This window comes from Borostomias antarcticus (assembly GCF_949987555.1).
Source record: "Borostomias antarcticus genome assembly, chromosome: 2".
Taxonomy (NCBI): Eukaryota; Metazoa; Chordata; class Actinopteri; order Stomiiformes; family Stomiidae; genus Borostomias; species Borostomias antarcticus.
The window spans coordinates 13,365,618-13,379,928 of NC_140235.1; the positions used below are offsets into that span (position 1 = coordinate 13,365,618).

Genomic DNA, 14,311 nt, shown 5'->3' on the forward strand with positions numbered 1-14,311 from the left:
AAAAAGGTCTCTGCCACGAAGCTGCAACCTATCTAAGTATTGTCAGATCTAGCAACCGCGTATCTGAAGAAACGAGGACACAAGAAAGGCGGCGTCTCTCTTTCCCTCTCACTCTCTCTCTCTCTCTCACACACAGCAGTAAAGGTTGCAGTGAGGACCCGGGGCAGCCCTGTGACAATGGCCCTCAAACGGGGACCAGCGCAGGGACCCCTGGCATCTGTCGCTGGGGATCTGGCACTCGCCCGTAGAAGCGGCAGGCCGACTGGGGCTGCCATTGGCTGAGGGGGTGAGGGGGGAACCAAGGATGCCTGGTGGACACGAGCTGTCAGGGCAGGTTTGGTGATGGACCAACGGGGCTGGGGAAATGATAATCCCAAACATAATCTCCACGTCAGGGTGGATAAGGAGCCATGCACTGATACGCGTGCTCGCACACACACACACACACACACACACACGCACACACACACACACACCGTAGGACCCTAGAATAGCCTGAGCTCTGGCTTCTGGTCCCTTACCTCTCTGGCTACCTTCCCCGTCTCCCCTAAGAAAGGCCTTGTCCGGCCAAGACCCCACCCCACAGTAGCTAGCCTCCGAAACAGAAGACATACAGAAAAACTCTATCTAAGCTATCAACAGTGTCATCCCAAAAGGCAGATCTAGCCTCAAGATGTGTAGAAGCGTGCTGCCTTGAAGGTGCAGTATGCGGTTTGTCATTTCCTGTTAGGCTTCCTGTCCGCCCCTCCTTTTAGGCTTCCCTTCAAAGCCACTCCTCCAAACTGGGGGAAAACAAAATACTCCCTAGGCAGCTAGGTAGGTTGACAGGCAGGTAAGCCATCCAATTATTTCAAGTTGGCAACTCAAAATGACTGGACACTTATTACAGTCCTGCGACTTCCACACAGGGGCGTCCTGCAACCCAAAAAAACGAGATAGCGAGTCGTTATTATCGCTCACAGCGCGTGCAAAATTTTTGTGTTTTTTGGTGCAGTTTAAAATCAGGAAACAGCACACTACCAGTTGCCACTCAAACGGTGTGAAAGTAAACTTACCGGTAGCGTTCTTTCTAGGACTTTCAAAATAAAAGTAAGGGAAAACAAATCTACTTTTTTTTACTCACTAGTCATTGGTCCGAATGATATACTGTATACTAAGGTATGAAGTATATTGAATCTGATATACTGAATAGCCTAATATTTGGAGGTCCTGTTCATCAGTTAAGAACAACCTTAATCTAAATGTATGCAAGCAGACCATGAAAACGTGTTTATCTGAGGCAAGGGGAGGGGGGGCTTCCAGGTCCAGTGTTAATTTGGAAGAAACCAAATCCACCGGGAAAGAGGGTGTTTGGCTTTTTGAAAGAGGTTATGGTGGCTTTTCGAGGTGGTCTATGACATAATTAAAATAATATATTCAGCTCAGTAGAGAAAATAATCATAGCTCCGCATTTTAAAATGTAATGGTAAACAAACAATAACAGAAATGTAAAAAAAAAAAAAAAATCTGAGGGGGCACGTGCTCCCTAAAGTTCTATAGGCATGACGCTTCTGCTCCCATAGACTACGGATTTATATCACATTAGTGTCTAGAGCACTTTATTTATTGATTGCTGTCGGGATGTAATGAGAATGCAGAAAATATAACAAAGTGCTTCTGAGCCAAACCGCATACTGCACCTTTAAGTCACCACAGTAAGAGATGTATAAAGGTGTCTGCACACAGCCCTGTCAGTACCCGATCGGTTCCGATCAGCTCCAATAGCATCTGCGCATGCGTGCCTGGTCCGCCATCATGTGCGACAATACCACTTGGACAAACTTGATACACGATTGAACACGCATTTAGTACCTCCAAGAGCTAGTTATCTAACATTAGCTAGTTATTTAGACAAGTTTAGCAGCAAGCTAGACAGCTAAGCAGACAAGCTCAATCTAGCAACGAGTTCATACAGTAGGAGCTAGCTAAGCACAGCAGCTAAAGCTAATAACTTGGTATACGTTCTATGCATAATCAATCACCCAAAATGTTTTATTGATCAAGCAAAACAGTCTGGGTAAGTGCAATGCGCAATCCCACTGTCATAACAAAGGCTACTACCCTACAGCTAGATGTTGTTGTTGCATCACTTTTAACCATAACCACAAAGCATTCTAATGTTACACATAAGAGCTGACACTTGACTATTAGGCTACACATAAAATGTTCAGCTTGTAGCTACGTTTTATTGCTGATTCATTACACTAACAATGAAAACAATGCCTATGTTTTGCTTGATCAATATATTTTGGGTGATTGATTTATCCATAGAACTCAGTATGTTACCAAGTTATTAGGTTTAGCTAGTCTGCTTAGCTAGCTCCTATGAACTTGTTACTAGCTTTAACTAGTCTGCATAGCCGTCTAGCTACTAGCTAGCTGCAATGAACTTGTCTAAATATGTAGCTAACATCGTATTCGTGGATTGCGGAAGGGATCGGGTATCAAGTTTGTGGTTGTCAGTGCCCAATCGGTTCCATTATCAAGTTTGTCAAGTGGTGTTGCCATACAAAATGGTGGAACACACACACGTTGGAACAGGAACCAATCAGGCAGCTGGAACCGATCGTGTAGACTGACAGGCCCCAACCAACGCCAACCAACTCCCAACACCCAACATTCTAAAGTTGGCAGTTGCTGTTAGAATGTTGGAAGTTTAAAATTAAGCTGCAAAACTCCATCCAACCGACGCCAACAGTCACCATCTAACATGGAATACCAATCCAACACTGGTGTTGGTTGGCGTTGGTTGGGGCAGTGTGCAGAAACCTTAATGCCGGGCGCAGACTAGAGGATTTTGAAAATCTTAACCGATTTTATAAACGTGGGAGATCACAGACATAATGATCATCATAACAGATTTTAATTTTAATTTTTTTTTAAATCGTAATGCTGTGTTCACACCAGGCGCGAATTCTTCCGGCCATGTGGCGAGTTTACATAAGTCAATACAATTCGCGCAAACTGGGCGGCGGGTGGCACGGGCGGCGCGAATCAGGCAAACCCGGCGGCCAGGATTCGCCGCGTGGCGCCATTCGCAAAAGTTACATTTTTTTTAACTTTCTGCGGCGGATTCGCGCGGCAACCCATTGGATCCCGCGGCAAGATTGGGGCGAACTGGGCGGCGTGAATTTTCTCGCCGAGCCTGGTGTGAACGCAGCATAAGAACGCACACTCCACTATTCAGTCAAGACGCAGGACCGCACACTACACGATTTCAGAGTGGCGATTCATACCAGGGAAATGCGATCTCCTTGGCTATTGTTGGTTTCCGCTCTAAATTACGTAATCATCCTGATTTTAAATCCTAAATATCAAACATGTTTGATATTAATCGGGGCGGCTCTGAGCCGATCGGGAGGTATAAGATTGGATCTTAGAACCCTGCAAACTACAAGAGAATTGGGGCTGAAACTGGGGGCCGATCAGCTGTCTAGCCCAAAGTTCTACCCCGATTCTTGGGAGGAGTGAATTGGACATACGTAATAATCAAATCGGCCCAGATTATCCTGTAGCACCCGACATAAATCGTCACAGTAAGAATAAAAGGGACAGAGCAGCAGGGCTCGCTCAACCACTCGCTCAACCCACTCAGCTCAGAGGAGAGAGAGGAGAACTTCCGAGTGGGCGGGGCTTTCCTTCAGTCCCGTGGGGGCCGAAGGAGCGGAGAGATCAGTAACAACGTAATGGCCAGTAATTGGTGTCGAGAGACGCCAGAGCCGACCCAACCAAGAGGAGGCAAAGCCAGACTCATTGCGGCGTGCTTTGACGCTGATCTAAGCCGAGAGCTTCGGGCGGTCCGACGCATGTCGGCGAGGAAATCTGATCTGCGCGGCTGACCCCTGCGCTTTGATGGGCAGGCCGAACTGCTGCCATGTCTAATTGACGCGCGCGTTAGCGTTTCCCTGTCTAGTCCACAGGAGACAGGGAGAGAGAGAGAGAGACAGAGAGAGAGAGGGTCCACCCCACTGTCCTCCATTCAGCCAGCTCCAAAAACCACTCACATACACTCCTCTCTCCCGACCCTGTTCTCCTTAGCCTCCGAGCCCTACAGAAGACCACATAGCTGAGGCAGACAGAACTGTCTGATCATGGAAGGACAACTGAGTCCGTTACAGGGAAAGGCATGATTTTGTTGTTCCTAATTACCAAGAAGTGAGTTATTCACTTCCTCCACTCAGGTAGGGGCAAGATGGCGGGGGCCATTGAGAATAGCTCTATGAGGGATGTTCTGTGAGACTGCTCTGCATAGAAACCGCAGTACAAGATAACTAATGCCGGGCTCACACTACAGGATTTTTGGGCCTATTTACTCACCCCTACCGACAATTGGAGGATAAATCTGGTCTGGAATGTTGGTCGGTACTGATGTTCGGCCCAGCTTATCTAAATAATGTGAGGGGTTTACAGATCTTAAACCTCCCAGTCGGCTCGGAGACCCATTGTGGCAGGCCTGATAATATCAAACACGTTTGATATTTAGATTATTACGTCACTACTTTACAAGCGAGACGGTGGTTCGCTGCTCCCTCAGGCACGATGATATCCTGTAGTGAGTGATGAGCCGTTATTTTCACATCTTGCATCGTGTGCTTGTTTGAGATTTGCGAGAAGAAAATATGTTAAGATTCTCCTTATGTGCGTGATGCAACTCAATTTCAAATTGGTTGATTGGATAGGATTTGAAATATCCTGTAGTGTGAGCGTGGCATAACTCAACATTATTTTCTTATTGAAAGATTTCCAGTCCTATCCTGGAGGGACACTTAACTGAAAATATTTAGTATGCTGTAGCTTAAAACATTTGTTCTTGCTCTCTAAATATTAATTTTGTGAGCTTGAAATAAAATTGGCAAACACAAACAGAGAATAACTTGGTGCAGAACTTCCCCGAAACGTAAGAGGCCTTCAAAAAGAAAGATAAAACAATAAATGAAATAATCATCTTCATCAGCATACAGTAGACCATCTCTTCAACATACAGTGATAATTACCATAATAATTTATACATTAATATCTTATTTAAAACAATTCAACACCAAACACCAGTCTCCAATAATAGCACTGTCACCACAACACTGCTTCACTGATACAGTATACAGCATGCCACAGCAGCAGCTAGCCACAAAGCTAAGAGCTAGACCAAGGCAGCACGAAAAAGCAACACCACCACTACCCCAATTCAAATTCAAATTAAATAAACTAATAGATATTAATATTAATAATAATAACAATAATAATACACTTAAATAAGCCACAGCTATACGCAAACTATGGAGCCACAACCAACACGCCACAAGGACATTTTAGATAAACACTCACGCGCACTTACACATGGTACATAAAGACACACACCACAGACATGTAACAGCATGTGTTGGGCGGTGTAACTTACAGGCACGTAAAGTGGTTGCGCAATCATGAACAGAGACAGAGGAGAGGGGGTAGGCTCTCTGAAGGGTGTCCATGTTATTATGTACACTGCCTGACATGCAAGAGCAGTCTCGCTCTGAGTGCCCGCAATCAAAACAACATGCCAGTTTCATTCGTTTGTAGATGGACATCTTGGCTACAGTCATGTGTTGGGATGAGAGGAGAAGGAAAAGCAGCAGGTTAATGGCAAGAGGAGAGACACTCATCCAGGGAAGTGGGAAGGTCACTTCATAGGAGATAACAAATGCGAGCCTTAGCTGCCAGCTCCCACAAGCTTGACCCTCCGTGACAGGCCGAGGCTGAGGGGAGGCACACTCCAGTCCGCAGGGACTAAAGATAAGCCTCACATATTGTTATGGTGAAGGCTATACTGAAGTCGCTGGCAAGGAATCTTTTAGTGACCAAATTCAAAATGACCAAATGATTCATACTAGGAGTTTTTAATTGCTGGGTTTTGAAAATTGATTGGCTTAGTCTTGGGGGTCAAGCTGTGGCCTAAGGCTGTTTATGCCATAACAAGTCAAAAAAAGGTAGAGGATACCAGTTGGGGGAGGGGGGAGAGAGTGGGAGAGAGGGCTAGGGAGAGAGGAGGAGAGGTCTGGGGAGTGGGGTAGGGGAGGGGGGCATTCAAGGAGAGGGAGGCATGGCAATCTCTTCAACAGCAAACCTTCATACAGTGTTTTCATACAGAACATCCTCCATCCAGATGGCTAAAAGGAGCGGATCACGTACCTGTATCCCATCATGCAGCAGGAGCAGCCTGTCCAATAACATCGCACTAGTCTAGGTGCTAGACGGGGCGAGCTCAGTCCGCACATGCTTGGCCATGGACCGTTCTTTTTCACTACAACACTCCCCCCAGGTGGCTTCACTCAGGGCATTGTGTGTGTGTGTGTGTGTGTGTGTGTGTGTGTGTGTGTGTGTGTGTGTGTGTGTGTGTGTGTGTGTGCGTGGTAGTGTTTGTGTGGGAGTTCTTTGAAAATGATCTTCATTTAACATGCATAATCTTGTGATGAGGTGCTGAGACAATTGAGAACGGTTCGAGTATGCAACTGTGCATGTGTGTGTGTGTGTGTGTCAATGTGTGTGCATGTAGGTCCGTATGTGTCCGTGTGCGTGTGTGCGCGTCCGTGTGTGTGTCTGTGGGGGCGTGTCTGTGTGCGTCTGCGGGGGCGTGTCCATGGGCGTGTCTGTGGGGGCGTGTGCGTGTGTCCATGTGCGCTGAAGCCTTTAACCCCGGAGGGAGCATTGGTGAAAGCCCCCCGGAGTGGCCGCCCGCTAGATCGCCGTGACTCTGGGCGGAATCAGAAAGTCCTGGTTCCCCGTTCTCCCTCTACCTCGCCCCGACGGCGCCCACACGCCGCAGCTTTTGACGCGCCCGTCTGATTCACGTGTGGGACGGAAGCCCGAAGCTCGCAGGCCGACCTCGGAGGCCGGGGGAGACCGGGGAAGTGAGGCCAGGTCTGGGGAGCCCTGGGCGTCAGGGACTGTCTGTTTACAGCATGCACAAGTGCTTAGTCAGCATTCACCTGCATGCAGAGAGTAGAAGCTTCGATCTCAGCGACTGGGAGGGCGTAGGGGCAGAACTGTTTACAGAGCACAAACAGTCGGGGTGCACGCCATGCTGAGACGCTCTGCTTCTGAGTTCTAGGCCGGGTGGTCAGGACAGCAGAGCGCATGTATGCTGTCATTTGTGTCTGTGAGATCATGGGAGGGGGTTTTAATGAAGACGAGACACAATGACATGTGTTTGACTCATGGCTTCACACGCACACGGAAATCCTGAGCTCAGAGAGCTAGGTTGTCCATCTCGGGGCCCCGACCCCCAACGTGAACACTGCCCCGATGGACTGTCTGGATGGCTTTGTCACATGCACTTTTCTGATGTCGACATGGCAAAACCTGAGTCACATTGAGTGTGATAGTGTGAAGTACATGTAGGCCTCGGCCCCAAAATGGACACTGTTCTACTGAGTCCTCTTGAAGTGAAAGCAATCCTATCCAGCAAGAATGCAATCAGCAATGTTAACTTCTAAAGAATAAAACTCGTCTGATTTAAAAAATAAAAAAAATCATGGATATCCATGAAAACAAAACAAGCCAAACAAAACCAAACAAACAAACAACAAAACAAAAACACTACTTTCAAGTGTGGTCACTGCACCATGTCACAAAACACATGGGGAGGTAGAAGAATGCAGAACACAAAGAACACCTTTCACCAGATGTTGTGTACACACACACATATCCTTCACCAAACCTCAACTCAACCTTGTGAGGGAAACACCAAACACCATAGACCATGAAACAAAGCCTTAACAATAACAAACCAAATATACAAGAAAAGTTTTCCCAGAATTGTCTGAATAAGCCATTGTTATTGAAATGGAACCATTGTGATAATAATGAACTATGTGAATGAGACACAGCCCATTGAACGTAGCCCTGTTGCTTCTGGCATTCTTGCTGAATAGGTTTTTCGAGGACATCATTGTCAAGTCCCCTACTCTGCAGACATGACTATGGTGCAACGTCACCATCTAGTGGCCATCTCTAGGTATGGCAGTTCATCCCACAGTAACTGGGTCATTTTAACTGGCTTTTTCACTCAGAGCACCAAGTACAAAAAAGGGTCCAATGGCTTGTCTAGAATTGAAATGCACAGGGCATTTCAATTCTGAAAGCGCCACTGATCTCTGGAACTCGGACAGAGGTCGGCGAGGACGAGGAAGCACAGGGGAAGGGGCTGGCAGGGGGGTGGGGTGGGGGCGTTTTGGGGGGTCGGGGGGGTGGGAGACCAGATTGTTTTGATTGTGTTTTGGCGACGTAGTTCGTTACACTTAAGAATTTCAAGAACTTCCCACAAGAACACTTTCCGCTCTCTGAAAATACAACAGCGTGCAATATTGCATCTGACAGCGAGAAGATGAATTTAAATCTTAATGGTTCTTGTTCTCTCCCCCGTTCCTGTACTCTTGGCTCCGTTAAAATCCATGACTAATGTTACCAATATCAATCTGTGAGTTTGAATGTTTAGATTGTCACCACATTCATTAGTGGACTTTTCCTGAATAGAGATCAGTTAGGTTAAATGGCCGACTGAAAAAATGACTACCTTTTTCTTCCATCAACAGAGTTCATGCACTCCTCATATGATAAAGTCACACTCTGGGGTCGTGTCACTTCAGATGGGTCAGGGCCTGGCATGACTGGGACCGGCGGGGAGGCCCATGTTGGCGTGAGTTAGAGTTTTGCTGGCTCTAACGTTGTTCTGGTCTGGTCTAAGAACAGTGTTGGGATGGGAGGCGGGGAGACAGATGCAGAAGCTACACTGGTGCATGCAACATACATACACTCTACTATTGGCTGAGGAGAAAAAACACTCGCACTGCACTCTGGGTAATGGGGAACCCTTTTTTTTTTTTTTTAGTTCTTTTTTTTACTCACAATAAATCACTATCAGTGAGGGTTTAAATAAAGAGGCGTTTCCCAGGGGCAGCAGGGGAGGAAACACAGCAAAAGTGTGTCAATGGTCATAAAGAAACATGAGAAGACAATAAAACACAACAAAATAACATAACAGAGCAGAGGACAGAGTTCCATTGCAGGAATGGAACTGTCATCTTTCTCAATGCAACTTCCTTGTTGGTAAAAACAGTAATCAAATGATGTGGGTATTAGTACATGACAACAACCAGAAAGCAAATGGGCTGAATTAGTCTGTCTCAGCTCTAGTCTGTTCTAGCTAGCTGATAGACCAAGCCCTGTATGAGTAATCGAGACGACACAGACAAAGATAGGAGCTGGTGGGAATCCTTTTTAAAGACCATGTTTGTTTGGGCGTGGACTTACAGTAATTGTCGCTGACCTTTCTAGGTCTACAGACGTTTCATCTGAATTACTTATCCAGCGGCTAACATGGCCAGACAGGTGACTGTATATAGATCATGCTTTTCTTCCTGCTGTATTCTTAATGCCACATCAGCTGGAACACATTCTGATGTATGTAGACTGTACTGTATTCACTTCCTCACAGTTCATCATTATACTTTAGCACCCTGTTTCAACTCCCACGTTTGGTTCTTATTTGGTAAACTCCTTTGTTGTGAAGTTATCTGGTATTTTGGGTGAACTGATTCCAGCCAAACGGATGTTTGTGTCTGCTGTAGGACCCTGCCCTCCTGGGGGGGGGCACTGAGGTCATCACCTCCACCCGTGTCACCGAGTCACTATGATGACCTGACAAGCTCCCTCTTCTGCTCGGCTAACCCTGTCACTCTCTCCATCATTATCATACTAACGTCCAGCTGCTCTCTCTCTCTCTCTTTCACTCTCTCTCTTTCACTCTGTCTCTCACTCTGTCTCTCTCTCTCTCTCTCTCTCTCTCATTTTCCCTTTCTCTCCCTCATAATATTTAATGCTATCCATCTTTGTGATCTTTGTCTGTGTACTGTTCTGTTTCTGTCTGTCTGTCTCTCTCTCTCTCCCGTTAGTGTGTTAGTGTCTCTCTTTCGTGTTTTCTATCCAGAAATAGTCTTCCACTATAAACTGGCCCTTCTCACCTTCCCTGTTCACATTATTGAAAACAATAGAATAATTGTGAAATGAATATAAATCAAATAAATTATACAAAATATTGACTGTACCTCTATCTGATAAATAAAAATAAAAAATCAAACCGATCACACCATGATGAAGGTTTGTGGTTATGGTTCAACTGATTAAAAAGTGACTCATAATAATCAAAGGGGGATTCTATTTCTACAGGATAGCATAGCAAGCACATGACCCTAAGAGCGCCCTGCCCTATTAGAAACAGTGAGAGATATGACACACAACAAGAGCAGTCATCTAAACGACTGTCCTTCCTGGTGGAGATACTGTACATGAGAGGGGTTGGGGGGGAGGGGGGGGGGGGGGTGGAATGGATGAGGGCTGGAGGGGGTGGGATACTCACGTCGCTTGCAGCCACATTTTTTTATCCGTTTGGGGTCGGTGATGTCATCATGACAAGCTTTGCAGTAGAAAAATGCTCTGAGGGGAGAACATGATGAACATTTAACACCTGTGTCCACACAACCACCACATCTCCATGGTCACCGGGCATGGCGCCGTGAGCTGGCACACACATTACTGCTTTCTCTACAACTTGTAACTGTATGACACCCTCACGAGATGTTCTCTCTCCTCCGCCATCGTGGCGGGCTGGCGTTACCTCTTTACTTCTTTGGCGTCACTGGCGATAAAGAATCCCAGAGTTCCCTCCTGCATCTTGACGTGGTTCCCCGGGTTGATGAGGATGCTGGGTAGTCAGAGAGACAGACACGCATGGCGCTCGTTAAGCGCCGGCCGAACGTCAGGACACACTCAGGACGTGCTAATCAAGAGGAATGGTACACAGATCAGGATCTGGTCTGATCTGGTCAGTGGCGTCCCAGTTTGCCTGCTTCAGTGTTCTGGGGTGTGAGGTCTGAGGTGACTGGATGAGTAGTTAGTTATTACAAAGACACAGCCCTCTCAGGCTACTCGCACAAAATGTTCAAATGGACAAAATGTACAACAGCATGAGTGTTTGGTCAGTTTCGATTCAGTTTTAAATCTTGTTTTGAAATGTTTCTGGTTGTCTTGGCGAGGGTGGGGAGAACAATTTCAAATTGTGGTCATGAAGTGGTTTGAGTCTCAGCATGCAGATCCAATTGGTGTGGAGGGCACTGGGACGTTAGCAGTACTGTGGATCGTTTCCTGGGGTTAGTACTGAACAGTGGAATGCCAGGGAATGAACAGCCCTCCGACTACTGCCGCTATGCAGCTTAGTATACTGTAGTAGCTACACTGAGCTGTCACAATCTAGTTTGAGTTACAGTACAACCCCCTTGGAAGTGTTTATACAATCATGCCCAGCCCCATTGATGAAATGATGTGTACTGTGGTAAGGTGTCTATGCAATATCCAGTCCTTCAGCAGTTGAATAAAATGAATTTACGAAGCACAAATTCTGTCAGTATTTGGGGTTTCCTGTGTTCACTTCAAATGCTCTGGACAAAACCGTTGTAAAACGAGGTATACTGTGTTCTGCCACTGCATAGCCTACATCGCCACTGTAAAGATGACAATGGTGTATGTGTGTGTGTGTGTGCTCAGGGAGCTTCACTCAGACTGACTGTATCATTCCCCGTTAATTAGACTGGGACAAGTGTGGATGACACACACACACACCCACACACACTGCTCATTAATGGTTACCTGTGGGCAGGAATCATCAATGATAGGAGTGCAAACTGAGAGACTGAAAACACCGAACACACCTGGAGACACACACTGTCGTCCGGGCCATACGACCCTGAACACGGAGCCCAGATGAAAGAGCATGGACAACAGTTTGATTGTGATTTTTTCTGTTCTGATTATTTATTAGCTGTTAGGCTTTGACACTTCACTGAATGACTGATACAATGATGATGATGATGATGATGATGATGCACATCTAGTAAACGGTAGCAATAATACTAGAACTGCTTAGAGCTCTCCACAAGTCTAGTGGGGATGGAGACTAGTATTGTACTATTCTCTGTTAGGAGGTATGTGTGTGCGGAGAGACTAACCCCTCCAGCTACAATTCTGCTGGTCTTTCCTCTGGGCTCTACTATTAGATCATGTTGAAATATAAAGTTAGTCAGGGATGATTGGATCTATTATAAAGCTTTGATCAATGTGACATTTGGGATCTGAGCTTTATATCAGACTGAATGACCCCCAATGTAAGTTGCATGTTGCCTGACATGCTTCCAGTCAATCATACAGTAGAGTCATGAAAACAAATACAAATCCACACACATTTGCTGCCCAAATCTGAGATTTCCAAGGTTTACAGATTTCTAATTGATTAAAGCAACATAATCAATGGTCCAATCATGTCTGGCTAAACCTGAATGTCTACCTCATATTATGAGCAGCAAGCCAAGAATCACACAGTCCATGTGACAGACAGTCATCGCATGCAGTTACCAAACAGTGCGAGAAGGACACTTGTCAGACAGAGACAATGCCCCTGCAGTACAGATACAGTAAAGGACATCTACGTAGATGCAGACTGTTGCAGTAACTTCTGTGCAGTTGGATTGTTTCTTAAACACCAAACTGACAGGAAGTGACCTCACTTAAGGACATCTACTCAAGAGACGCACGGCCATGGTGTACATGGTGTTTGACACACACACACACACTCACACACACACACACACACTCTCTTCTCTCTCTCTCTCTTTCTCTTTCTCACACACACACACACTCTCACTCTCTCTCTCTCTCTCTTTCTCTTTCTCACACACACACACACTCTCACTCTCTCTCTCTTTCTCTTTCTCACACACACACACACACATACACAGAGCACTAAGGAAGAGATGAAATGTACAGTAAGAATGATTTTCAACACTCATGATAAATGTAACTTATTCTAAAAAATGTTTGGATAAATGTTAAGTTATCCAAAGTTGACAGCACCATGCCTTAAATTGTATGACAAAATGCTGTTACCATCAAATAATTAAACACATGCCACAATGGCAGATGATCCATAGATTCAATGCACAAAAACAAATAGCCAATACATGTATCTGTAAAGATATCCAGGGTCCCGTATGTAAACAATCTACTGTATCTCACTGAGACCGGTGAGAATAAACTGGATATCTACTGTACCATGACCATGAAGTACTGTTTTGATTATGAATAAAAGCACAAGAACACCAAGGGTGAAATGATTAGTTTGGCAAAGCTAGCACAGTGTAAACAACAGAACACTGAAACAGAACCGTGAGAGAAAAATAAGAAGACTGAGGAAGAGACAAAACGCAAAGATAGAGATGGGAAAGGGTGAACGTTAGCCTTGATACACCGACAACAGCAAAGACAAACAAGTAAACAAACAAGTCAAATTTAACTATCCTCTCTCTGCCTGCAAAGAAGTTAGTGCATTAGGCACAAGGAACACCATAAGAAAGCGTAAAAAAAAATTGTGTTTTGAGATTGGATTTGGAAAAATATCCTTAGGAAAAGTCCCAAAGTCAGATTGTCTAAAGTGGTGGAGATAGGGCAGTAAGATAAGGTAGAGGCCATACCGCTTTCGGCTTCTGCAAACAACAAGAAAAGATCTCAAATCAAACGGTTGTTATTAACATATAAGGAGATAATCATGTCAAAGTTAGTTGCCTTTCTCTCTTTATGACTTAACTAAGGGAGTCCTTGTAGTGAAAAGTTGTACGTTTTGTTTAACTTGCAAATCTTTGATCTTACACGTTAATTGCTATAGCAAAATAATTGCTATAGCAAAATAATATTTAGTTGCACTATGGCAGAATTATAGCATATAATTAAAATAGTATATCAAATAACATCATATAGCGTCTATTTACAGTACTTCCAGACTATGAGCAGTTCAAATGGCACTGAGAATGGTGGCACTAATATACTGTAGCTAAGAAAGGCGGCATGAGCAACAAAATGCCACTGCATACTATGTCCAGATGAGAGTAAGCAACAGAATTCTCAAGCAAACGTTTTAAAAGACAGTTGTTCAAAATATGAGAACATATAATATTTACAAGGTATACGGAATTCGGATAGTACTGTACTTGTGTCAGAAGTGTACGTACTGTTACAGTACATACACATTACAGTGCTTGTCTTACAGGCAACAGTGGCCAAGATTGTCATGTGTCTGAGAGGCAGAATCCTAGCTTGAGATACATGGATTGAACTTGCACATATGTCATGCAATAATGTCAACTGGATATTTGTGAGAGATGGTATCAAATCACACGTGCATGCATCCAGTTAA

General features: G+C 45.1%; 1 protein-coding gene across 7 annotated transcripts in view; it reads right to left on the reverse strand.

Annotated features, from left to right (window-relative positions):
• kcnma1a (potassium large conductance calcium-activated channel, subfamily M, alpha member 1a) overlaps positions 1-14,311 on the reverse strand; it is a gene marked incomplete at both ends in the record, with an annotated part of 195,553 nt that overhangs the window by 30,862 nt on the left and 150,380 nt on the right. For 6 of the 7 annotated variants that reach the window (XM_084459171.1, XM_084459172.1, XM_084459173.1 and 3 more), the window contains 2 exons: positions 10,430-10,506; positions 10,688-10,774. In XM_084459171.1, coding sequence (XP_084315297.1) covers positions 10,430-10,506; positions 10,688-10,774 — 164 coding nt within the window. Of the gene's footprint in view, positions 1-5,434; positions 5,609-10,429; positions 10,507-10,687; positions 10,775-14,311 lie in introns of all 7 variants that reach the window. The other variant, XM_084459174.1, reaches the window with a different exon arrangement.